General features: G+C 44.3%; 1 protein-coding gene and 2 pseudogenes across 1 annotated transcript in view; 2 read left to right on the forward strand and 1 right to left on the reverse strand.

The window, feature by feature from the left end:
* Positions 1–1,919: 1,919 nt before the first annotated feature.
* Positions 1,920–26,590, forward strand: part of LOC148027415 (3-oxo-5-alpha-steroid 4-dehydrogenase (DUF1295)) — a 36,930-nt gene continuing 12,259 nt past the window's right edge. The window contains exons 1-2 of the mRNA XM_087689103.1: positions 1,920–2,592; positions 3,280–3,543. Coding sequence (XP_087545229.1) covers positions 2,263–2,592; positions 3,280–3,543 — 594 coding nt within the window. The 5' untranslated portion in view covers positions 1,920–2,262. The remainder of the gene's footprint in view (positions 2,593–3,279; positions 3,544–26,590) is intronic.
* Positions 5,021–6,024, reverse strand: LOC148027416 (uncharacterized; annotated as a pseudogene).
* On the forward strand, positions 16,604–25,497 carry LOC148027417 (uncharacterized; annotated as a pseudogene).

The following is a 26,590-nucleotide window of genomic DNA, read 5'->3' on the forward strand; positions in this document are numbered from 1 at the left end:
CAAGATCACTACCCTTTCCCTTTTCTTGAATTTAGTGAAGCACTTTGGTAGGTCTTGGGGTTTGTTTTGTTGTTTAGCTTCCAACTCTTTTGGTTGTTTTCTCTTTTCCTCCTTCAACCGTCTGCGCCTTAGGTAGACCGGTCAATCCCCTTGGGTGTGTCTGGTTTTAGGTGGTCGGGATATCTCTGGCAGAGCTTACTTTTGATTCCGAGTTGAACTCATAACCCCTGCTAGAGGATGGAGTTTCCTCTAGTGGTCGCAGCTGAGGTTGTCTCTATCTTAAAGAGAGGCGCGATACTTGGCTGGACTAGCCCTACTTGCTCATAGTCTATCACACCTAAGTGGTCCAGATTGCATTTAGTTTTGAAGACCACTTTTAATTCTAAATGCATTGGCCCTTCATAGCTTGGAGTCTACTTTTATTTGTTCGATCACTCAACCTTCAACATCATACTCTATCATCTTAGCCTCTTCTTCACTACTTTCATTCAAGGAATAGTAGTCCTTGTACTAGTTGTTTGGAATTGCTACATTCTAACTACTTGTCGTCATCTAGGTCTCTATTATCAACTCTCTTTTCATTGGTGTTTAATGCCTATGTGGGTGACGTAATCTCTAATGTCCTCCTTGTCCATTTGACTGATATTCATTAGCCGAGCAACAAGGTTATTCGAGCATCCCGCCTTAGAAAATCTATTGATGAAGAGACTCTTGAGAGTATTAAAGTTGTTGCGTTTGGACAAAGACCAAAAGCTTGCGTATGTTGAGTAGGGTTTGTTAGGTCACTCGTCTCATATACCTACTCAAACTGCTCTATGAAGCTATATGGATCACTGTCGGGCTGGTACTTGTCGAGTTGCTTAGCAACTATGGGTATCTTCATTTGGCTCTTCGAATTTGAAGTGATTTCTAGTCCTGCTAGCAATGAAGTCACTAGGGCCGCTCCGCTCTACTTTGTAGACACATTGTCTATGAATCGCTTCGTGAGAAGCTCACTCAATGTGAGATTGGCTTCCTAGCATCCTTTTTCTCTCTGCATTGGGTCCTGTCCTATTCTGATTGGTAAGCACTAAAACTCCTGGACCTCTCACATTTCTATTTCCTATCTCAACCTTTGAGCTCACTATTCCTGGTCGTAAGCAGCTATCCCCCGCAGTGCCTTCTTGGCCAATCTCCGCTCTTCCTCAAGGTCATCTATGATATCCTCAGCTGACCTACCATGATGCTCCATCTTGGTTTGTAAATCGTATTGATTGATCATCTGTTGGATATTGACCAAAAAATCTCCCAAGTCGACGAGCTGGTCATCTTCATGATTGGAGCTTGGTCCTGACATCTTGTCGATCTCTTGGTCCACTAGGTTGTTGATCAAACTGATCAATTTAGGTAAGGGGCTGAGTCCCTATTCGTGTCAGTCTTCTTGCTCTCCAAGAGGCTTGCTTTTGATACTTGGTATCCTTGGCAGCGCGGTCACTCTAATAGGTTCATTTGAGTCCTTTAAGATGTTTTGGATGGGTGATCTGAGCGGCTTTATTCAAGGTCGCTTCCTAGGTGGCTGAGTTGTGACCTTTGAAGTCTAGAGGCTTGTGAGCCGTCGTCAAGTCTAGATGCCTACAGGGGTGTTGCCTTGCTTCAGGTTGAGCTCAACCTGGCCTGGGATGTGTTGGATTGATTATTTCCAATCTTTGGTTAGTGTGTTCGATTATCAGATGTCCGATTCTTAGAGTCGAATTGTTCGAGTTTGAGTCTCGGAAGGGAGAGGGACGGGGAGACTAGTGGCTATGGTGTTGGGGCTTGTAGCCTCGAAAGAGGCATCGAGAGGCTGTGCCACCGCAGCAAGGCCAAGGTTAGTTTGAGAGGGATGCATGTCCTGAAGGACATGTTACAAGTGTTCCATGTGTCAATTCTTTCTACCCAACGACCAGTTTGGGTGCCTAAACGTGCGTCAGCTAGTCTATTGCTTGTAGCTCTAGTTAGCTAGAATCTTACCATAAATGATGATTCCATCAGGGGTTCTTGATACGGAATGAATAATTAATTACCACTATTGTCTACTACGTTATGCACTCGTCGTCCTGCTCGACTCAACTTGTCATATTTAGTTGTTATCTGAATCTGTCTGGCCTTGTTAGTGTTTTTTACTCCACATACGACAGGATGTCTGAATTCCTGTCATCATCATCGTCGACTTGTGATAAAGGGCAACGTAAAATGTAAGAGGCAGGTGGTATAGTCAGGACAACTACCCAGGAGGAGGCCGGCATGATGGAACAAAACCAGCAGACGAAGAGGAAGAGGGCCTTGGCAGTTGGTGCAGAGAGAAAGCCCACCATAGATTCACACGATCTCCAGCGATGGCGCAATCTGAGGAATGCGATCTTGGCTGCGATCGTGCCTCTCCCCTCCATCCTTTTCTGCTGGGCTTTCACCCACAGATGCCCTCCCAATGCAGGTTTATCATTGATGGGATCGTGGTGGGATTACACCTGCAAATGGTCGTCCTCGCATCCCCTGCTTCTCCTTAACCTGCTCTTCTTCTTGAATGTGGACGTCCTTTTCTGGATTATCAGCCTCATTCAAGGCAGCACCTGGGTAAATTTCCCAATGCTCCCTTTTTTTTTTCTCCCCATTATGTTTTTAAATCTTGATTTTCTGTTTTTTCTTGGTTGGGTGTTGTAGGAAATTATATATTGATATTGAAAGTATAGAAATTTATATTTAATATATCAGTTTAATCTTGATTTACCGATCATTAAATCACGATCAAATACAATAGAAAATCAAGATTAGATTTGTACTTAATTTCGATTTACTGATCTTGATGCCTGGTTTATTCCACCTTTTCCTAAAATGCTGTTTTGCATCACCTGGGTTATAAATTTATGCTCCTACATGGTTTTTATTGATCTTCATTTTCCTATAATTCTTCAATTTGAGGCCCGTCCATAAAATGCTTATTTTCATGACCTGGATAGTAAATGTTATGCTCCTCTTTTCAAGTATTTGTTCTTTGTCCTTATGTAATGATATTCATTTACCTGTGATTCCTTATTCATTTTGAAGCTAGCTCTATTGTCCCTACTAACATGCTTCTCGGCATCACCTGGATAATACCATATTATGATATAATGCCTCTTTCTTCAAGTCTTGTTTTTAATCTTGATTTTGTGCATGTCATTTCCTTAATTACTTTGAAGCATAGCTCACGTGTCTGTATTACAATGCTTCTTCCAATCAGTTTTCTGATTATTTTTGTTTGTTTGTGTATTTGGTTTGCAGCTCATTGATCCATATTGGACCATCCTACCAGTCTTGATGGCTCATTTCTTCGCTATCCACCCACTTTCATGCAGTGACCCACTGCGTGCAAGGGTTGTATTGGTGCTTGTGTGGTTATGGAGTATCCGCCTTACGCACTCATACTTCCGAAGAGAAAATTGGCAGTGGGGAGAAAGAGAGGATTGGCGCTTCGCCAAAATGCGGAGAGAGAATCCCAAGCATTGGTGGTGGCTTTCCTTCTTAATTGCATATGTCTCACAACATGTAAGTTTGATGAATGAAAGGTGTGCCTTTAGACCTTTATACCTCTTGGAAATGTTGAATGGGTAGGGAAAAGAACAATTTTACAATCAGGCACCTCAAAACACTAAATTGCCAAGGAGGCTATCCATCCCTTAAAACCCTGTCCTCTTCCCACTCCCTAGGTTTAGAAAATAAAGAAAGAACTTTGTGCCTTTTTGTGTCATAGAACACTTGCAATACACATTGACATTTGTCCCAAATCTTATGGAACATGAGCAACGTAGTTCGCAACATCCGTTAGGATTCAAGCTGCCATAGCTCGTGATCAGTTTTTTGCAGATTTTCCTAGTCCCTCTTCCTCAAATCGGCTGAAAAACATGTTTTTAGTTTTATCGAATCTTGTGTAGGGGATTTGCCAGCTTGAGCAAAAGACCATTTAGATGAAAGCAAGGATTGAGCTCATCCTAGATCTAGAATGCCTTCCATGAGGCCATTCAGGATGTATTGGTAGAGAGACGCTGGTTTGGTACATTCATGGAGGTGAGCAAGTCTCTGAGGCACCAACAATGGTCTTCTAAGAGACAACTGTAGCTATTTTTCAAGAAGTTAACCTAGAGATTCTCAGGCATTTTTTCCAACTTACATAGATTTTGAGATCCACTACTGACCTTGAGACTTTGTGAGTACCCAAACCTTCCATTTCAGCAGAGCTAGTGGAGGTTGCAGCCTTGCCCAACAGATTGAAGAGTATTTTGCAAACTTCATGCCTTAGTAGAGACGTCCTTGTGTCAGCAAAAGTATTAGTTTAAAACCACCCTTCCTTAAAAATTAAAGGAAGTAGGACAGACACCAATTTGCCCTAAACGCTAGCACCCTTTGTGATGTAGTTCTTTTCTAGAAACTTTGAGAAGTACAAAATAACAACAAACTTGTCCCAAAATAGAGAGAAGAAGAGCTCTTAAAATTGAAGAAAAAGAGAAACAAGTGCATGCAAGAAACTAAAGCAAGCATGCGGCCTATCTCTTCCAAGCAATCAATTCACCAGTCATTAAACATAGCCTCGTGCCCATGTCTCTAGCATATGGAACTTAGTTACAAACAGCCCCATAAACTACACACACACAAACAAACACACACACACACACACACACACACACACACACACACACACACACACACACACGTGTGTGTATGTGTGTATACATATGTATACATATGTATACATACGTGTATATATGTATATATATACATTTACGTGTGTGTGTGTATGTGTGTGTGTGTGTGTGTGTGTGTGTGTGTGTGTGTTTGGAGGCCAAAGTTGGCCTATGAGACAACCATGTACAATATTGATTGTCACTAGGCATCCATATATATGTCTTCTGAGGCCAAAGTTGGCCTATGAGACAAAACCATGTACAATATTGATTGTCACTAGGCATCCATGTGTGACGTGCTAAAAGATGATTAGAGATATAGTGTGAAAAGAACCTAAAGTGATTTACAAGACAAAATAGTGCCCATCTAGGGATACAACAGGAGGATGAAGGAGTACATGTCTAACTATGTGGCCTCTAAGGGAGGTGTCCTCTCCAAATAGTGTGGGGTATCTAGCTCTAATTGTGCTATATAGGCTTTGCATATGTACATATAGTGCTCCTTGCTCTTCACCTCCTCTTGGCATAGTCTGCAGATTTGCTTAGCTCTAGGGATGTGGGCTGCTCTCCCAGTCTCAATCTCAAGCTAATGAGAGGAGGATACTCTAATCTGGCCAATGGCTTCTTGCATCTCATGTGGCATGTATGCATCTAGGTATACTGGTCTCACAATGAGGCCATCCCTTGTAGTCCTCATAAAGTGATCCTTGTAGTATGCCATCTTTGGTGGAAGAGATTGCTAGGATAAAATCCATGTGCGGGGTATGCAAGCTAATAGAGGTCTCGTTACATAACCAAGTTCCTCTCAATGTGGGAGAGGTGTATGGGGGGGAAGTCAAGATTATACTGAAAGGGGGGGAGTTGGCCCATATCAATGTCATTTTTTGTGAGCCATTGTTGAACCTGTGCATACCATGAAGTCTCATGTCTTGCCTGAGCTAGTTGTTGAGAGGCCTTGAAAGCTCTCCTAGACAGTCTATTTGGATGCATGTTGCGTACTTTGTGTATAAAGCTTATGGTTTGAAAAAGGGCCTCCATCATGGGGGGTGCAGCAAACTCGGCTCTAATAATCTCTTGTGGTATAAATGGTTTGCTATAGATCCATGTGTGAGAGCATGATGACTTGTGGTCTCTCAATTTGGGTCCATAGGTATGCAGCCAGGCCGGGGGTCCAAATAGGTGCACCATACATCATCACTGGTGTGACCAATGTGTTGAATAGCCACCTTTGTATGTGGGGATCCTAGAAGTATGCTTGGTGGCACTGCCTCTCCATCATGACCAATGCTGTGTATCCTTGTGTGAGTCGGTCTCTGGTCGCTTGTGCTGTCATGGTGAATCTCTTGGTTGATGTAGTGAATGTGACCCCTAAGTAGACATATGAGTCCACAACCTCCACTTGTCCTGCTCCTAGGGTGGAGACCGATCTTCTCCTCATTGGGGCTGATGTGTGGAAGATTAGGATCTTGGTCTTCCCAAGATTAACCATCAATCCACGCTGTGTGCAAATGTCATGAAGGGCATGGGGATGTCATTGTAGACCCTTCAGTGACTTAGAGACCAGAACAATATTGTTAGCATAAAGCCTAATAGAGACTAATGTACTTGCCATCTCCACCCCATGGCTTCCTTCTCAAGGTTGTCTATGTTCGATGGATGGATTGATCCATCTAATCTGTATTGTCCCATACGACCCGTTTGATCGCGTCCGATGGGTTCCTTGCTGTGCGTGCTCGCGGTCAAAAGTGCCCATTTTCTTGCGCATTTTCTGCCGGCTGCAATAGCCACTCTCCAACAGCTCTATCATTAATTATCCCCCCCCCGTGATGCACTTGCACTTGTTTACTCACTCAACACGGTACAGAAAGGTAACACGATATGTGAGAGCAAGGCATACTCTTGTATTATTCAATCAAAGAAACGGTGCAACATAGGCACATCCCAAAACTACGCTGTTGTGATGCTGCATATAAGAGGGTTCAACACTGGGTATAGGGAATCACACGTAGAGTGGAAACCGAGCAGGGCTCAGAGTCCCTACTACTCCCTATATAGGTGTTTCCAGTAGCAATGCCATGGTATAGCTATAAAGCCCTTACACTCATCCCTGCTTATTAGATTGCTGTCCTCAGCAATCTAAGGGTAGAGGTTATTTGACTCATTTGGGGTCTTAACACAACTTCTGCTAATAAGTTGGCTAGTGTTTACCGGTCTAGGACTTTGAGACATTTGCGGGGTCTTAATGCAGCCTTTACTATCAGATTGGTCAGTGTCTACTGCACTAGGACTTGGGGGTCTTAACACAGCTTTTTCTAGCAAGTTGGTCAATGTTTGCCCATCTAGACTTATTGGGGGACTTTTTGGTTTATTTGGGCTACCATGCAAGTCCACCCTGGACTCAATTACATTTGAGGAGTGGAGGCGATACTGGGCCTTTGATGAGTCCCGTTAGGATGACTCAAGGGACATTGGAAGAATTGGTGAGATTCTCCTTGAGACAGATGGCGAAGGCGTCTTTGCCACGTTCGTGCGCCTTTGCTTCCGAAATCCAAGTGGCTTCCTTGAGAGGACACCCTCCACTTGGTGAGATACTCAGGGTACCCTTTGTGTTCCCGGCACCGAAGGAATGCTTTTACTTCAAAGGGGCCATTGAAATGAAGCATTGGTACGTGCTGCCCCCATTGGTTGTCGGGATAGAATCTACGCAGAAGTCAAGCATGAAATGCATTATGAACACAAATACTTTTTGGCAGGTCAAGCTTGTATGTGACTTCATTCAGTACTTGAGTAATGTGGTAAGGTCCATAGTAGCGGTGATTGAATTTATGGCTCATATTCTTTGAGAGCAACATATGCTTGGAGCTGACTAGGACCATGTCGCCCTTGGTGAAGAGTACCGCCTTTCTCTTTCTGTTGGCTTGTTCTGTCATGGCGATTTTGCTCTGTTCTAGACTTTGCTCTGCTGCAGCATTGCGGTCTCTCCATTTCTTTAAGAATTCTTCCACATCTTGATCTTCAGCTTTGGCCGCTCCTAATGCTAAGGCAAGGGGGGTGATGACTTCTTTTCCCGTGGCTAATTCAAAGGCTGTGTAGTTGGTGGCGAAGTGGATTGAGGTGTTGTAGTGAAACTCCAACACATTGAGGTACAAGGCCCAATCCTTTTGGTCCACATGGGCATAGCTCTTGAGATAGTCTTCAATGCCTTGGTTGACTCGCTCTGTTTGCCCGTCTCTCTCGGGGTGGAAGGATGATGAGAATCTCAACTGTGTTTTCAGGGTCTTGAAGAGTTTCTTCCACATGTCACTCATGAATTTTCATCTCTATTTGACACTATGGCTAAGGGTAGACCATGTAGCTTGAACACGTGTGAAGAAGAGGCGGGCTACCTCCTTGGCATTCAATGGTGGCTCGGCAGGTATAAAGTGAGCTTGCTTGGAGAAATAGTCGACCACTACAAAATTGATGGTGTATCCATGGGATTTGGGGAGCTCCACAATGATATCCATGCTAATTACATCCCGTGGTTGGCTAGGGATTGGCATTGGGCCCTGGGGTCTCCATTATGATGCATTTGATCCCACGGGCCCATATGTTGCACTTGGAGTTGGTCTGTAGTGGTTAACCCCCCATCTGCCAACTGCTCCTCTTGGTACTAAGGTGCTTGAGGTTTGGCTCGATGTCTTCGGGAATGGGCCTCTAGGGATATTGGGTCTTGGGGTCCAGGATTTATTGTCGAGGTTGGTGTTGAATTTGGTCTAGTTCCCTTGGACTGTCCCCTGTTGAGCTAAAATATGCATTACTTGCTGATTAGCCTCTTAAACAGTCCCAAAACACACCAAAAATGCTCTTTTAGAGTAAAATCCTAAAACGGGGAGCGGTTCGAGAGAGTTCAGTGGAAACCCTAAAACAGGGAGCGGTTCGAGAAAGTTTAGTGGAAACCCTAATTTTTGGGGCGCCCTTCCACATCTATAAATAGACAGACTGCCCCCATTCAGCAATCATCCTTGTTTTGCAGGTTACACCAGCCCACACACTCTCTACTGCTGTTGGCGCCCAGTTTCCAGCCTGCAGCCCACCTCCATCTGCTGTCCAGCCATCATCGACTGCAGCCACGTCATCTTCAGCCTGTCCATTGCTGTAGGCGACAGCTCTCAGTTGCTGGCGACTGCTCCAAACTGTCCCAGACTACTGTTCAGCCTGCTGTCCCTCATCTCCAGGGTCAGCCAGCCTGCGTTTTCAGCATTGCAGGCCTTGACACTCTCAGACACTGTTTCAGCCTGCTGTTTACAGCAGACTGTGCACAGTTTCCAGCCCCCGATCGGTGGTACACTACTGCATTTACCAGTTTCCAGCCTCCAGACTGCTGCATTTTGGTGACCAGCCTGCTGCCATTCACTATTCAGCACTCCTACACTCCGATTGGTGGTCACAGACTTGGGATCCGTTTTCTTTGGACGTCACACTCCGACATTGCTCTGCCCTTGAGCACACTGTACACTCTTACATTCATTTACAGCATTCATTCACTTCAGAGTTGTGTTCTCTCTCTCCCTTCTTCTGTTTGTGTTTGAGTTTTGAGTTTTACGTTTAGGGTTTGAGTTTTGAGTTTTGCGTTTAGGGTTTGAGTTTTGCCCTCTGTGTCTGTGTTTGTGTCTTTGTGTTTCTGTCGTGGTCGTACACTTTGTGTGTCCTCAGTGTAAACCCTAGCAGTCTTCTTAACATGGTATCAGAGCCGATGCTCTTGTAAAGAGTATCTTGGGGATATTGTTGAGAGCTAGTCTTTGTGCAAGGCACACAATACGACTCCGAATCACAATGTCTTAGACACCTTCTTCTCTAGTTCCTATGATGTCTTATCAGGCTTCTCCATCATTGGAGGCCCTGAGACGGCATTATGGACTCGGTGAGGAGGACGACACTCCACCTTCACCAGATTTCACTAACATGACAGAGGAGGACTATCGCAACAAGTATGGTGATGTTTACATCCCTCCTACTAGTTTTGCTATCACATCCGGACCGGTTGATGAGGCTGGCCACCTCTCCGATCATGGAGGACATACGGCATTCGGAACGTCTGGCGATCCATCTTTATCATCTTAGCCAGGTCCAATGTTAGGTTTGTACAATTCTTTTGTTTTGCATGAATCAAAACCCTCGCCCGTTTCTTCTTTTGAGATACAAGATCCGGATGGCTTTGCGTATGTGAACTTCAATAGAGGGGGCTCATGAAGCAGACGAAATTCAGGTACATCTACAGCTTCTGTTTCATTTGAGCATATTACACACACTTCTCACTTTCCTCGCATCCCACCCTCTTCTATATCACACCTTGATCATCTCTCATAATCTTTCCAAAATCTTGGATTACACTCCACATTTGCTTCACACACCCTAGGGGTTGGATCTTCCATCTCCGCTCCTAGCATCTTTTCCTTCTCCACCCCATTCTCCATCTCTTTGCACCATGGTACTTCGTTAGGGGGAATGCCATCCTTTAACATAGTGTCTCTCACCTTTCAGCACATGAGCACACCTATAACTCCTAGGTTGACTGTGATGGGCATCCCCCTCACTATCCCCAGCTTCACATCTCCCATGACTACTTATACGCAGGGGTTTCCATCCTCAGCTTATGGTGCGTCTTCACACTCTCCTTAGGTTACACTTACAGAGGGATTCCCATCTTCTGCTCCCCGTGTTTCCATCCCACCTCCTTGGGTTCCTCATGTGGCTACTGCGACTTCACAGTCCAGTGGGGCTACGCTTTTCGCTGCTGCCCCATCTACTCCTCCAGCTTCCACAGCAACTGCTAGATATGTGGCACCCGGACAGCCTCAGTGGCCATCCTTCTCTACTCTTGAAGGATTGGTTGATTGGTTTGCAGGTTCCGATCCCGTTGCACTTCATGCATCTATCTCACCTTCCTTCCCACCTCTTTAGGCGTTCCCTTGCCAGAGCCCTGCTACTGGACGTACGTGATGGTGGCCACCTTCTTAGACTAGCATGTCTCTAGGTCCTTTCGGATACCCTAGGTCTAGCATTCATTTTTCGCACTCTTAGAGTCGGGCCCATAGGGTTTTTGTCTCTACATTTTAAGTCTTCCCCTACATTTACTCACACACACGTACACATTTGCATCTTTGCACTTGTTCCTTTAGTTAGCTTTTCATTTTAGTTTAGTTTTGTTTTTGGAGCATCTCACTACTGACCTTTGTGATTGCAGACTTTGATCTCCTTTGCAGGTTTTGTTTTCAGTGTAGGGCTAACATGCAGGTTTGCCCTGTCCTACCTGGGCTGGAGACTTGGGATGTGCGCCGTTCCTTCATGGTTTCATCATCCTTGGAGTTTTGCTCTTCTACCAGCATGGAGGCTTCCTCTCCCGAGGCGGATCGTGCAACATCTCTCTTGATGCTATCATGGCGGTGACTTCTACCTAGCTTTTCCAGCTGGGATGCTTCCTCCTCTTCATTCCTTATGGTTCTCGGCACCACACGAAGACCGACATGAGGCTCCTCTTCCTTCTTCGGCATCTACATCTAGGTTGAGAGGGGGTTCCTACCCTTCTTCGTATTCTACAAGCTTCAGCACTTTGTCTTTGACATCGGCTTCTCCCCCCTGTTGTACCTTACCCTTTGCATTGCATGATTTCATCATCTTTGTACTAGGGCGCTTGGGCAAGCGAACAATTTTCCCATGAGGAACATTGTCCAAGTGGCACCTGCTGCATGAGCATTCTTCAGCATGTAGCATACTTTGCATCTCATTGTGCAGAGCACATCTGGAGCGGATCCTAAGCTGTTTCCACCGGCGGCTGTTGTTACCACACCACCATCCTTCTTCATCACATGGATACCTCATCACCTACTTTTCCTCGTCATCCACACCCTGAGTGGATGGGTTAGCTTGTACTGTTTTGTGATGTGTTGGGTGTACCCTCCCTACTTCCATCTTCTGGATCACTATTCCTCAATCGGCCGCATCCCATAAAATTTACCACACTTAATCAAAAAAAAAAAACACACACAAAAGTTCCATGTAGTTCCATCTGCCTTTGTAGGGCTTGGTAGGCCACTGGGCAGCCGACGTGCACCCTTTGTCCGATGCCCTGTCCTCTCTGGGGTGACTACTTGGATTCCCTTAGTAAGATAACCATCACCTTTGTAGTCTTGGTAGGCCACTGGGCAGCCGACGTGCACCCTTTGTCCGATACCTTGGCTGCTTTGGGGTGGGATGCCTTGGGGTACATCAACATCACAATGGCTGGCCTAACCTTTCGGCTCAGTTTTGGGCTTGAGAGGTGGTGTTGAGCTAAAATATGCATTACTTGCTGATTAGCCTCTTAAACAACCCTAAAACACACTAAAAATGCTCTTTTAGAGTAAAACCCTAAAATGAAGAGCGGTTCAAGAGAGTTCAGTGGAAATCCTAAAACGGGGAGCGGTTCGAGAAAGTCTAGTGGAAACCCTAATTTTTGGGGCGCCCTTCCACATCTATAAATAGACAGGCTGCCCCCATTCAGCAATCATCCTTGCTTTGTAGGTTACACCAGCCCACACACCCTCTGCTGCTGTTGGCGCCCAGTTTCCAGCCTGCAGCCCGCCTCCATCTGCTGTCCAGCCATCATCGACTGCAGCCACATCATCTTCAGCCTGTCCATTGCTGTAAGTGACAGCTCTCAGCTGCTGGCGACTGCTCCAAACTGTCCCAGACTGCTGTTCAGCCTGCTGTCCATCATCTCCAGGGTCAGCCAGCCTGTGTTTTCAGCATTGTAGGCCCTGACACTCTTAGACATTGTTTCAGTTTGCTGTTTGTAGCAGACTGTGCACAGTTTCCAGCCCCTGATCGGTAGTACACTGCTGCGTTTACCAGTTTCCCGCCTCTAGACTACTGCGTTTTGGTGACCAGCCTGCTGTCATTCATTATTCAGCACTCCTACACTCCGACTGGTGGTCACAGACTTGGGATCCGTCTTCGGTGGACGTCACACTCTGACATTGCTCTGCCCTTGAGTACACTGTACACTCTTACATTCATTTACAGCATTCATTCACTTCAGAGTTGTGTTCTCTCTCTCCCTTTTTCTGTTTGTGTTTGAGTTTTGAGTTTTGCGTTTAGGGTTTGAGTTTTGTCCTCTATGTCTGTGTCTGTGTCTTTGTGTTTCTGTCGTGGTCGTACACTCTGTGTGTCCTCAGTGTAAACCCTAGCAGTTTTCTTAACATCCCCTTGCCTTCTAGATCCACTAGTCTTTCAGCCATCCTCATGGCCTCGGCTCAACTAGTTGGCTTTTGTCTCTCTACATCTCTTCTGGCCCATTCTTGCATGCCAAATAAAAATCCATGTAACTTAGTGTCAGTGTCCATGTCGGGTAGCTGCAACACGAGCTACCTGTATTTTTTGACATACTCCTTCATCTTCCCTTGTGTTTGTTTGAGGTTTCTTCATTTATCTCTAACTTTGATTTCTCCATCTTTGTAATGAAATAGTCTTTGAGTTTCTCTTGGAGTTCTTCCTATGAAAAGATGGTGCATCCTTGCTCCTATTCCAGTAGGTACCAACTAGTAGCGTCCTCCTCTAAGTAGATTGCTGCTACCTCTCCCTTCCTGTCTTTTGTGATCCTGGCATACTTCAAGTATCTATCTACCTCGCCAATCCATTTCTTCAAGACCAACTCGTCTATCTCTCCTTTGTACTTGGTGGGTTGGGGCATTTTGAACTTGCCGTAGTCGTCTTCTAAACTGTCGCTCTCCTTCTCTTCTCTATGGTTGTGTCTTTTGTCCGTCTTGTCCTTCTTCTTACTTCTAGCTTCCACTACCTCCTCCTTGTCCTTTCTTGTATCTTGTGCCCTCCTAGAAGTCTCCTCTCTCCTTAATCTATCCATCTCCTCTTGTAGCTTCTACCTTCTCTCCTCTTCTTGTTGCTGTATACTCTTGTATCATTAAATCAAAGAAACAGTACAATATAGGCACATTCTAAGACTACATCCTTGTGAAGCTGCATATAAGAGAGTTCACCACTGGGTATAGGGAATTACACGTAGAGTGGAAACTGAGCAAGGCTTAGAGTCACTACTACTCCCTATATAGGTGTTTCCGGTAGCATGCCATGGTATGCTTACAAAGCTCTTATCCCCCTCGCCCCCCCCCTCCCTTGCCCTCTACTCTTCTTCCTCTCTTCCATTGTTGGGATGGGTGCGTTCTCTCTGTCGTCCACCATGTGGTTATGGGGAGCCACACCTCGGCTTTCGGGGTGGTTGATGCGGGGAAGCTGCGTTTTACCTTTGGGTGGTGGTTGTACCGTGGGAAGCCGTGTTATGTCTTTAGTTGGTGGCTGGTGTCGGGGTCGCCGTGCCGGGGATAAACGCGACGTGGGTCGTTTCGGCTTGATCTCTTTGGGGCACTGGATCTCTTCTCCTGCTTCCATGAGCACCCCTTCACTTCGAGCAAGAGTTGTTTTGATACCAAGTGTGATGCACTTGCACTTGTTCACTCACTCAACATGGCACTGAAAGGTAACACGATATGTGAGAGCAAGGTATACTCTTGTATTATTCAATTAAAGAAATAGTACAACATAGGCACATCCTAGGACTACACCCTTGTGATGCCGTATATAAGAGGGTAAGAGGGTTCACCACTGGACATAGGGAATCAGAGTGGAAACCGAGCAGGGCTCAAAGTCACTACTACTCACTATATAGGTGTTTCTGGTAGCATGCCATGGTATAGCTACAAAGCCCTTAAAAACCAGTGCTCCCCTTCCCCCCCCAAAAAAAGAAAAAAGAAAAAAGAAAAAAAAAGATTCAATGGATTATGGCCATTGGTATGGATGAATCAGACCCATACCTATTGCCCATAGTGCATAGTGTAGTGCATACACTCATTCTCTCCTTTCCCCTTTCCCTTCCTCACTAACTCTAAATCCTAAAACACACACTTTCTATAAAAAACTCTTCCTCTCCCCCACTTCCTTCATTCTTCAAGCATTCTCTACTCCCTCAAGCACTCTTGCTGTCACGGGGACGTGAAATTGTGAGATGCTTTAATCTTGCTAGTAACATTTGATTAAGTTATTAATCAAATGTGCAAGGTCGTTTAGCACATGTGATGCACATGGCAGTTATTTCATGGGAATGGGCCAAGGACTCCGAGGATGCAGTGGGTGTTAAAGACAAAAGTTATGTTAAGTTATGCCAATTGGGTTTTGGTGGTCAGTTGGAGCTAGGTTGGACCCTAGGACAATTGTTTGGCCATTAAGTGTCAGTGGTGACACTAGGGACTAGCATTAATTAATTAATTAATGCTAGTCTAAGGGTCAACAGAGGTTGGGAACCACTCCAAGTTGCAAATGGCCTAGCCAATTTCATTACAGATGGGTATGTTTAATTTTGGGCAGGGTCAAAAGGGCTGAAATTAATTTTCAGAATTAATTAATTCTGAAAAATTAATTTAATGGCTGAAAATGCATTAGGAAGGCTGCCACTTGGCAAAACTTTCCCGTGCAACTAGGGAGAAGGCTATTGGAGGGTGGTGGAAGCTGAATTGCAGTCATTCTGAGCTTGGTGGAGGGAGAGGAGGTGATCAGATTTGGCTCTGAGAGGCGACGACGACTGATCGCGTGCCGCGACAGGATAGGGGGCAGCAGGTTTTCTCTTCCGCCTCAAGAGAGGTGGCGGTAGAAGAGGAGGGCTCGGTAGTGGAGCTGGTGTTTTACCCCCCTTTTGAAGCTGTTGGTGCCATTAGATTTGTCATTAGAGCTACGAATCAAAAGATATATTTCAGCTGATTTTCTCTCTCTCTACAACATTCTCTCATCTCCTCCAGTCTATGCTCAAGCATTCTCAGTAATTCTCAGCCTTTGGTAGTAGAGTACAGCCAAATTTGGTGGACAACAGAGAGTTTACTGCTGTAAACCCTAAATTACAATAGTAATTAGGGCTTAGCAGCCACCTTGGGACCTGTGCCATCAGTCAAGCATTGTACAGTGAAATCAGCACCAGAATTTGGTGGAATTGTGAGGATTTCAGATGCCAGCTCATCTATTGTGAATTTGGGGCAGCATTTGACCAGTTGGGGTTCCATTAGAGCAAGTCCTGGGTGAAAATCAAGGGGCAATTTACCCGAATGCTTTGTTGATTATTGGAACAGCAAGGGGCTTTTGAATCAGCCAAGGAGATCGTGAAATCTCGGCTTGTAATTTATCCATTAGCAATTGAAATTAAAGAAATACCGAAAGGGGCGCCAGTTTTGGGGCCAAGAGGGTGTCCATTGTCCAAGTTTGTGAAGGTAAAGTGAGCATTTCAGTTTATGTTCATTTGCTGATTGCTGTAATTAAGTGCTTAATCAGATTAAACCACCCTATCCGAGAAGAGAAGGCTGGTTTCATGGTTCCATTGCCGGGATAATCACTCAATCTCTTGATTTGGTGAGCTCGAGGCAACTGATTGCAAGCCAAAGCTTTGTGCCAGTGCTGATTTTTGTGCTCAGCTGAGAAATTACAGCAACATGTCTTCATACAGTGAGATGGAAACGAGCAGTGATGATGCCTCTCAGTATGGACATTCTCATGGGAATGAAGGAAATGCAATGCCTAATCTTGGACAAGGCTCTCATGATGGACAACAAGCTGAAAATGTTGTTGGGCAAGATGCAGGGCCTTTAAGCCGTCATGAGGTAGATAACCAGAAAAATGAAGAGGAATTTGATGACCAGTTCAAGAATTGGACGAGGACAGCAGCAAATCTCTTTGCTGAATTGGCAAAGGATCCTCAGTTCACCCGATTTTTGAATGCTTTGAAGAAGGACAGCAAGGGCAAGAAGAAGAAGTCAACTTCTACACCTTTGGGATAGCAAGGTGCACCAAAGGTAGTGCTAAATCCTTCACTTGAAGCTCCTAAAGAGGCCGATGAAGCTAAACAGTTGGTACCTATGGGGCAAGAAATGCAAATGCAAGGCCATTATGGAAGTGCCAATCCAATGGATTTTGGACAGCCGGGCATGCATGCTAGGATGGGGCAGCCAGGATACCTTGGTGGTAGCACGATTTTTCATGCAATGGTTGGCCAAGGGCCACATACGGGAATGCATGGCACAAATCCCTATGGTATGCAACAGCCAATGCATGGTGTGCAAGGCCCATTGTATTCGGGTATGGCTGGAAATGTGCAAAACCCTATGTATGGTAGCATTGTCGTGATGCCTGGGGCACAAAGCGGAATGTTTGGCAATGTATCTGCATCCCCGAATGCTTACGGGGCTCAAGGAGTGACTGCTGGTTATCCAAATGCTTCATTTGGACTTGGTCATGATGTAAATACAGCAAATGCACCCTTTTTGCAGCAGCTAGTGTATGACAACTTGACTCTCAAAGGGGAAGCAAAAGACTATGATGAGGGTGGAAAAGCACTGAAGTTTGAGTCCTTCAGTGGTGCACAAGATAGGCTGAAAGCTTTGACCTTCATTCAGCAGTTTGATGCAGCCTATTGAGGGGGAAACTTCACCGAATCCTCTAAGATTCGAAAGGCAGCCACTTTCTTGAAGGGGAATGCATTGCAGTGGTGGTCCACGCTCTTGATGCAAGGTAGAGCACCGTCAACATGGGTACAATTCAAGCAAATGTTTGCATCGAATTGGTTGACTAGTACCTTTGAGGTGGACATCATGACAGCTTGGAACAAGCTTGATGCAAAGGAATGCAAGAATTTAGAGCAATACAATAAGAAGTTTTGGGATGCATTGCTGCCCGTCACTTCTTATCGTGCTGTATCCCTTCACGAGCAAGTGGAAAAATATGTATATGGGCTGCCCAAAGGAATCGGGGATTTTTGCATAAAATCCACAGTGTCTAGCATGTCTCAGCTCATAGAGACTGCTGCTACAGCTGATGCTTTGTTGCGTGGAAAGGATTCAGGCTTCCGAGAGAGCGGGGAGAAGCCAAATAAAAAGTTGTTTAAGGCTGAGAAAAGGGGCATATCTGAAAACCAGTCTGAAAAGAGGCAAAAACAGCAAAGAAAGGGCTTGAAAACATTGGCACAACGTAGGGAATTGATGGCTGCAAATAAATGCTTTATTTGTGAACAAGAGGGTCATATTGCAAAGAACTGTCCTAATAGGCAGAAAGCTGCAAAATCAGAAAATCAGGGAGATCCTAAGGGTAAAAAGCCCAAAACATTAGTGGGATTGGTGCCCGATGTTGTTAGTGATCAGCCCAATGATGATGCTAGTGAGTTGTGCAGAGCATGGGGCAAAATTAGGGATCAGCATGCGTTGATCTTCTTTGATAATGGTGCACGAGCCAACTTCATCTTTACTGACATGACAACCCATCTAGGCATCAAAGAGAATGAGATGGGAGCCATGGGGGAAGCTGGAATGGCATGTAAGGGTCATGTAGAACCTATCACACCACTCATTGGAAAGCTCCGGTTGCACATACAGGGATATGTGGACAGCGAAGAGTTTTACATCGCTCCACTTGAGGGTTGTGATGTGTTGCTTGGTATGCCATGGTGCCACCGTATGTATGTAATGATTGATTCATATGCAAAAGAGATCACTATTCAACATAAGGGAAAGACACTCACAATTGATGTAAAGTTGAAAGGGGAATCTGTCCCTGTTGTATATGCAGCTGCTATTTCTAAAGTAATGAAAAATCATCTTTCAACGTATTTAGTTTTTGCTAAGGATAAGGATGATAGTAAGAATGTTGGGAATATATCTAAATTAGAGAAGGATCGCTTGTCATTTCTGAAAATGTATGCTGATTGCTTCTCTCAGTCACTTCCAGGGCAGCTACCACCTGAAAGACCGGAAGATCATGGCATAGACCTTATTCCTGGAAGTAGCCCTCCTAATAAACCACTCTATAGAGTCAGTGCAGCCCAACAGGAGATTATGAGTCAGGTAAATGAGCTGTTAGAAAAAGGGCTGATTCAGCCCAGCTCATCTCCTTTCTGTTCTCCAGTGCTTTTGGTGCAGAAAAAGGATGGTTCATGGCGTATGTGCATTGACTATCGTGCTCCGAACAAGATCACGATAAAGAACCGCTTTCCGATCCCTCAGATCGATGATGTTACGGATAGATTGCAGGGGAAGCAATATTTAACCGTATAGATTTGAAAAGTGGGTATTATCAGATACGCATTAGACTGGAGGATGTGCCTAAGACAACTTTCATTACATCTTTTGGGTTATATGAATTTCTTATCATGCCTTTTGGACTTACGAATGCTCCTGCCACTTTTAATCGGATGATGGATCTCATTTGTCGACCACATAGAGCATTTGTGGATACTTTCTTTGATGACATGATTGTTTATTCAAAGAATGAGATGGAGCATAGAAAGCACTTGGACATTGTTTTCAATGAGCTATGACAGGTTAGTTATCAATGACAAGAAGAGTGAATTCTTTTTGCATGAAATCCACTTCTTGGGACATATTGTATCGGCTGATGGTATTCGTATGGACCTTGCTAAGGTTGAAGCAATACGTTCATGGCCAGCTTTGAAGAATATTCATGAGATCCAGCTTCTTGGGTTTATGTTCTTACTATAGGAAATATGTACACGGGTTTGCTGAAATTGCATCTCCATTGCATGCTTTGCAAAAGAAAGATGTGCCATTTAGATGGACAACAGTGAAAATTTCAGCATTTGAAAAGTTGAAGAAAAAGATGACTTCAGATCCTATGCTTGTGTTGCCTGATCTAAGGAAGTCATTTGTGGTTCAGTGTGATACATGTGGTAACAGCATTGGGACTGTCCTTATGCAAGATGGCTGAGTTGTGGCTTATGAGAGCTGAATTCTACACGGTGTAGAGAGAAATTTACAAGTTTATGAAAAAAAGCTCTTGGCTGTAATTCATGCACTTTCTACGTGGAAACATTATTTGTTGGGGGCTGATTTTACAGTGCAGACAGACTATCAGACTTTGAGGTACTTTTTGATGCAAACAAAGTTGTCAGAGAAGCATATGAGATGGGCAAATTTTCTCTCTATGTTTCATTTTCAGATTGTACACATTGATGGTAAAAAGAATGTTGTGGCTGATGCACTATCACGTAAGCCACAAATTTCAGCTATCACTATGGTTTATCACACTGAGATGGATGCCATGAAAGAGCAATATGCTGCTAATTCGGACTTTGCTAATGTTTATGATCAGCTTTGCAATGGCCAAGCCGCCAAAGGCATGGGCATTTTATGCTAAGAGATGGATTTCTGATGATGCATGGACGACTGTGTCACAAAGCAGTTGAGGCCTAGAGTGATCATTGAAAGTCATGCTTCTCCGTATGCAGGACACAGAGGTATTGATGCCAGAGTCAAGGCAGTGGAGCATTTCTTTTATTGGCCAGCTTTGAGGCATGATGTAGAGTAGTATGTTAGGGCATGTATCATATGTCAGAAGGTAAAGCATGATAGGCAAAAGATGCCGGGCTTGTTGCAGCCCTTGCCTATTCCAGATAGGCCTTGGCAGAGCATTGCTATGGACTTTATCTTTGAGCTTTCTAGGACACCTACAGAGAATGATGGGATATGGACTATCATTTGCAGGTTTAGCAAACAAGCCCATTTCATTCCGGTGAGGAAAAAAAATAAAGGCTGATCATATGACATGATTATATATGCAGCACATTTTCAAGTATCATGGTATGCTTGAGTCGATCATCAGTGATCGAGACCCTCGGATGACCAGTCTATTCTGGAAGGGTTTGTTTGAGAATATGGGTACCACGCTAAAATTCTCATCATCCTTCCATCAGTAGACAGATGGTCAGTTTGAGGAAGCAAATTCCACAGCGTTGGATCTTTTGAGATGCTATGTTTCAGACCACAAGACACAATGGGAGCAGTATTTGCCATTGGTTGAGTTTGCACACAACAATACAGTGCATAGTTTCATTGGCAAGGCTCCATTTGAGGTGGTTGAGGGTGGCAAGAAGGTTCCACCTATTTTGCACACTAAGGATAAGATCTTTGAGGTTGATCGCTTTGTGGAAAGCTTGAATGCAGCCTATGTAAAGATAAAGTATGCACTTCAGAGATCATAGGACAAGCAAAAGTGGGCAGCTGATCGCCATAGACGTGCTTTGCAGTTTGCAGAGGGCGATTATGCATTTCTGCGTTTCGAAAAGGTAAGGCTGAAAAAGATGAAGGGAAGAGAGAGATTGTATCCGAAGTTAAGCATAAGATACTATGGGCCCTTTCAAGTGTTGGAAATGATCAGCGATGTTGCATATCGGCTGAAATTACCTTCACATTGGCGGATATACAATGCCTTTCATGTCAATTTGCTGAGATCTTTTCGTGGTGATGTGCCAGAAGATGTAACTGCTGAAATTCAGCTAGAGGTTGAGGAACTAGATGAGATCTTGGTACCCGAGCAGATTTTGGCACATAAGGAAAGGAAGGTCAGAGGTAAAGTTTCTTGAAGATATTTGGTGAAGTTTCAAAACTATTCACCAATGGATGCAAAATGGATGGAAGAGGATGACTTGGCAGATCATCCTTAGTTGTTGCAACTTTATCTCGATGCCTTTCAGTTAGAGCCGACTTTGGATCGGGCTTACTCAGGTTTAGCAAAGCGGGGGTCCGAAGCATTGCTTGATGCTCAAGGGGGAGGTAGCACTTCCACTCCACCGGTTTTGGATAGCTCTCGTATGTAGTGGATCTCGGATGTATTCAGCATGCATCCAAGGTACTGTGCTGACAATATGCATGCCATGAGGTCACTACTCGGTGTACTAGTCACTGTGAGATACATGTATATGAGTATGGTTGTCATCGCGACTCTGAGACTATACTTATGCATGGGACCAGTTTGGCATGAGTTTTTGCCTCAGTTTTGAGATCAATTTCTGATTAGTTTCAGCTCAGTTTTTGATCAGTTTGAGAACCATTTATGATCACTTTGGGATCAGTTTTGCATTAGTTTTTACATCAGTTTCTGATCAGTTTTTTTACCATCACCTTGTGATCAGTTTGGAGTCACGTTTGTAGCCATTTGCGATCAGTTCTCATATCGGTCCATGATCAGTTTATGATCAGGTCATGCTCAGTTTTTAATGGTTTACAACTGATTCCATGGACAGCCGCATAGAAACGAATGTCATTGACAGTTTCAGCCATTGTTTATGCTGAGAATATGCTTTACTGTGGTTTTGAAGTCAGAACGATTGAGAAACATGAGTTATGGATGCATCCAATGGTTTCTAGCAACAGTTTTGGACTGTTTTTCAGTTTTCTATTATGTTTTGCTAGCTGGAAAATTTCAATAAGTTTTGCGCATATGCAATGGTTCGACAACAGTGGCCAATGTTGTGGTGACTATCATGCCAAATTGAAATTCCAGTGCTATATACTTTTTGCTTTGGCCCAACGCAGTGCAATGGAGGACGATTGCAGAGTTTTCAAGGGAGAGGTCTGTCACGGGGACGTGAAATTTTGAGACGCTTTAATCTTGCTAATAACTTAATTAAATGTTACTAGCAAGATTAAAGCATCTCAAAATTGGGGAGGTCTGTCACGGGGACGTGAAATTTAGAGATGCTTTAATCTTGCTAGTAACATTTGATTAAGTTATTAATCAAATGTGCAAGGTTGTTTAGCATATGTGATGCACATGGTAGTTATTTCATGGGAACGGGCCAAGGACCCCGAGGATGCAGTGGGTGTTAAAGGCAAAAGTTATGTTAAGTTATGCCAACTGGGTTTTGGTGGTCAGTTGGACCCTAGGACAATTGTTAGGTCATTAAGTGTCAGTGGTGACATTAGGGACTAGCATTAATTAATTAATTAATGCTAGTCTAAGGGTCAACAGAGGTTGGGAACCACTCCAAGTTGCAAATGGTCTAGCCAATTTCATTGCAGATGGGCATGTTTAATTTTGGGCAGAGTCAAAGGGCTGAAATTAATTTTCAGAATTAATTAATTCTTAAAAAATAACTTAATGGCTGAAAATGCATTAGGAAGGCTGCCACTTGGCAAAACTTTCCCATGCAACTAGGGAGAAGGCTATTGGAGGGTGGTGGAAGTTGAATTGCAGCCATTCTGAGCTTGGTGGAGGGAGAGGAGGTGATCAGATTTGGCTTTGAGAGGCGACGACGACTGATCGCGCGCCGCGACAGGATAGGGGGCAGCAAGTTTTCTCTTCCGCCTCAAGAGAGGCAGTGGTAGAAGAGGAGGGCTCAGTAGCGGAGCTGGTGTTTTACCCCCCTTTTGAAGCTGTTGGTGCCATTAGATTTGTCATTAGAGCTATGAATCAAAAGATACATTTCAGCTGATTTTCTCTCTCTCTACAGCATTCTCTCATCTCCTCCAGTCTATGCTCAAGCATTCTCAGTAATTCTCAGCCATTGGTAGCAGAGTACAGCCAAATTTGGTGGACAATAGAGAGTTTACTGCTGTAAACTCTAAATCACAGCAGTAATTAGGGTTTACCAGCCACCTTGGGACCGGTGCCATCAGTCAAAGGCATTGTACACTGAAATCAGCACCAGAAATTGGTGGAATTGTGAGGATTTCAGATGCCAGCCCATCTATTGTGAATTTGGGGCAGCATTTGACCAGTTGGGGTTCCATTAGAGCAAGTCCTGGGTGAAAATCAAGGGGCAATTTGCCCGAATGCTTTGCTGATTATTGGAACAGCAAGGGGCTTTTGAATCAGCCAAGGAGATCGTGAAATCTCGGCTTGTAATTTATCCATTAGCAATTGAAATTAAAGAAATACCAAAAGGGGCGCCAGTGTAATTTATCCATTAGCAATTGAAATCAAAGAAATACCGAAAGGGGCGCCAGTTTTGGGGCCAACAAGGTGTCTACTATCCAAGTTTATGAAGGTAAAGTGAGCATTTCAGTTTATGTTCATTTGCTGATTGCTGTAATTAAGTGCTTAATCAGGTTAAACCACCCTATCCGAGAAGAGAAGGTTGGTTTCACTTGCCATCTCAAGCTCTCTACTTTCTCAAGCTATCTCTACTTCCTCAAGCTCTCTACCGTTTCTACTCCCTCAATCACTCCACCCTCCACCCTTGAGTTTCCAAATCTATCTTCTTGAGTCTCCACTCAAGCTCTCCCTTTCTCCTCCCCCTCCTGATACACCCAATCATCAATGGCACCTCCTATTCGTGAGGCCTTTGGCTTCCACTATGTCTACTTCTAGTGAGTGAAGGAGAAATCCAACATGTGCAAGTGGCAATGCAAGTATTGCCCTAGATCCAAACCTCATTCGTCACCCACCTCCTCATTCACATATGCAAATTGGGAGGGGAGGCCAGACCATGTTGAGTTAACATAAGCATTACATGCTGAATTAGCCACTTAAATAGCCCTAAAAATGCTTAATTAATGAAAACCCTAAAGTAATGCACTGCCCTCCATTCAATCCAATCTCGTTTTTCCAAGATTTAGGCCCTCTAGCAGCTAGCTTCATTGCCCACACCCGGTTCGCGGAGCATATCTTAGCTGAAGCTTCTTGTTGTTGTCTACATTCATTAGGTGCCTATTTCTAGCCTCCATCACATAGTTTACATTGATTTCTGCTGCATTTGCTGATCAGCCACATCATCTACAGCTGGGACCTGTTGAACTATCACGTTTGTGATTTGTGGCTATTGTATGGACTGCCACATCATCATATGTGCGTTGTTATTGCCATCAATCTGCCATATTATCATACTTGCACTTTTGCTAGCTTGCCACATCATCATCAGCTTGTTGTATTTGTAGCTTTCTCTCTCCTTTGGTTGTTCAACATTGATATAGCACCACACACTATTGCGTTTGCTGCTGTTAATCTAGAGGTTGCCTTTCTATGTTTTAGGATTTGTTAGTAGTATAACATACTCTCTTGCTCAGTACCTTTGCCTCGGTCCTTGATACATGAGAGTTTGGATTCCTACACAGTTTGTTTGTTGCATGAGCATTGCATATTCAACATTCAACCGTTTATTCAGATTTCCACTATGTTCATTGTCTCTGAGTTACCCTAATCCTAATTGTGTTCTTTTGAGTTTATGCTTTGTTGTATGCTTTCGTTTATGTTTTTGTGTTAGGGTATTTCTTCATACACCATGCCTCGCCATTCCCAACGATGACCACCAAGAATGTTGTCGAAAATACTTGCCATTGAAGTGGCACAAAGGCATTTCAAGGGCAAGTGAGGAGGTGGTAGTCTCTAGATTATGTTGGGAATAAAGGCTTCATGCCTTTAAATGTGCTCGGGTGTGAACACACCCTTAGCACTTGTACTTACACACATATATATCTATCTAAAAACCTAAAGGTACACACTTGTCATTGTACCTGCAAATGTGCTCACTCTTTGCTATTGCTCTCTCACCCACTCTCTCTGTCTCTCGCTGTGCGTAACGACTGATTGTCTTGATCTTCGTGCCTAACCTGTCACTACAAACTGGTATCAGAGCGTTGGTAACGGTGTTTGCGTTTCTCAAGAAGTGCAAATCAGGTCTGCACAAGAGAAGAAGCTTACTTCTGCACGATAGTTGACAGTTGAGGTGACGTGTGTACAAGCGTCAGGTCCAAGGCGAGCAGAGCAGGTTGTGAGGTCGTTTTCTGACCTGGCAAGCAGGCAGGAGACAGTTGGTTGTAGCAATTGACAGTCGGTTGCAGCAGCTGACAAACGACAGGTGACCACGCCTGAAGACACGCTGCAGGAGGCTACCCCAGACGACATGTTGCAGACGACGAGGACTAGACTGGGCATGTTGGCAGACAGCGGTCAGATGACCAGCAAACGATTGGCGGGAGCTGTACATGACAACTGCAGCGCTGACGATAAACGCGACTGCAGGTGACTGGCGGGAGCCGTAGGCGTGACCAGACAACACTTTTTTCTGCAACGTGACAGGTCACGACGACTATGACTGGTCAACGGGAACGGATCCCTCAATTTCCCTTTGAAAAATTTTAACTTTTTCAAAGGTTTCCTGCAAACAAGTCCTTTGCCCATTGATGGCCGTTCGTGCGTGTAGGCACAGTCAGGATTTTGGGCAGATTTAGGCCCAGAAATTTGGGGTTTTTACCGAATTTGGGGATCTTAATGCAGAACTAGACAATCTGACTCAGAAATTGCAAAGTCGGTGCACATTTGCCTGGGAATTTTGGGGCTTTTCACATTTTAGTGAAATTCTATCAATTTTTTGAAATTACTTCATGCAGGACTTGGAAAATTTGGGGATTTGTCCAGATTTGGTGCGAGCAAGATGCAACAGTGATATCTGTCTCAGAAATTGTAGGAATTTGTCACATTTTGTCCGTGACATTTGGGGCTTTTCATGTACAAGCACAAATTGGGCTGAAATTTACCCAATTTCTCGACATTAGTGCACATTGGACCCCGTGCAATTTGGGGCTTTTGCAGTTCGGGCAAAATCTGTGCAGCATTTGGTCATTTTATGTACATGCGAGTTGAATTCCACGCAATTTGGACATCATCACTTGGTAAAATTTGGGGGTTTTGCTGAAATTGCTCTATTTTGGCAAAATTGGCCTGTTCTATGCATGATAGAAAAAAATGCAGATGTGTGGTTGATGCTTTGAGCACAAAAATTTTGTGGCTTTTGACCGTTCGTGTCAAATTTTATGCCCGTGGGTACATGTACAACAGAAATTGCAGCTAAAATTTTGGGATTTCTCATGTAATGTGATGTATATGCCCTTGGAACAGCTGTAATCAGTTGTGGAATGTTGTAGCACATGGTTTGGTGCTTCTGAAAATTTAATTACAGATCTGAAATCTGTGCTTCTACATGGTCATTTATTGCTGGTTGGTACTTGTTTGTACCTTGGTCACTTGGGTGACAGTTTTGGGCCTGCATTTGCTGTTTTTTTGGTCACATTTGGGTTGAAAATCATGGCTGCAGCAGTGACAGCAGTAATCTCATGTAC

This window comes from Lygodium microphyllum, chromosome 12 (assembly GCF_053477565.2).
Source record: "Lygodium microphyllum isolate KBCC chromosome 12, Lygodium_microphyllum_v1.1.10, whole genome shotgun sequence".
Lineage (NCBI taxonomy): Eukaryota > Viridiplantae > Streptophyta > Polypodiopsida > Schizaeales > Lygodiaceae > Lygodium > Lygodium microphyllum.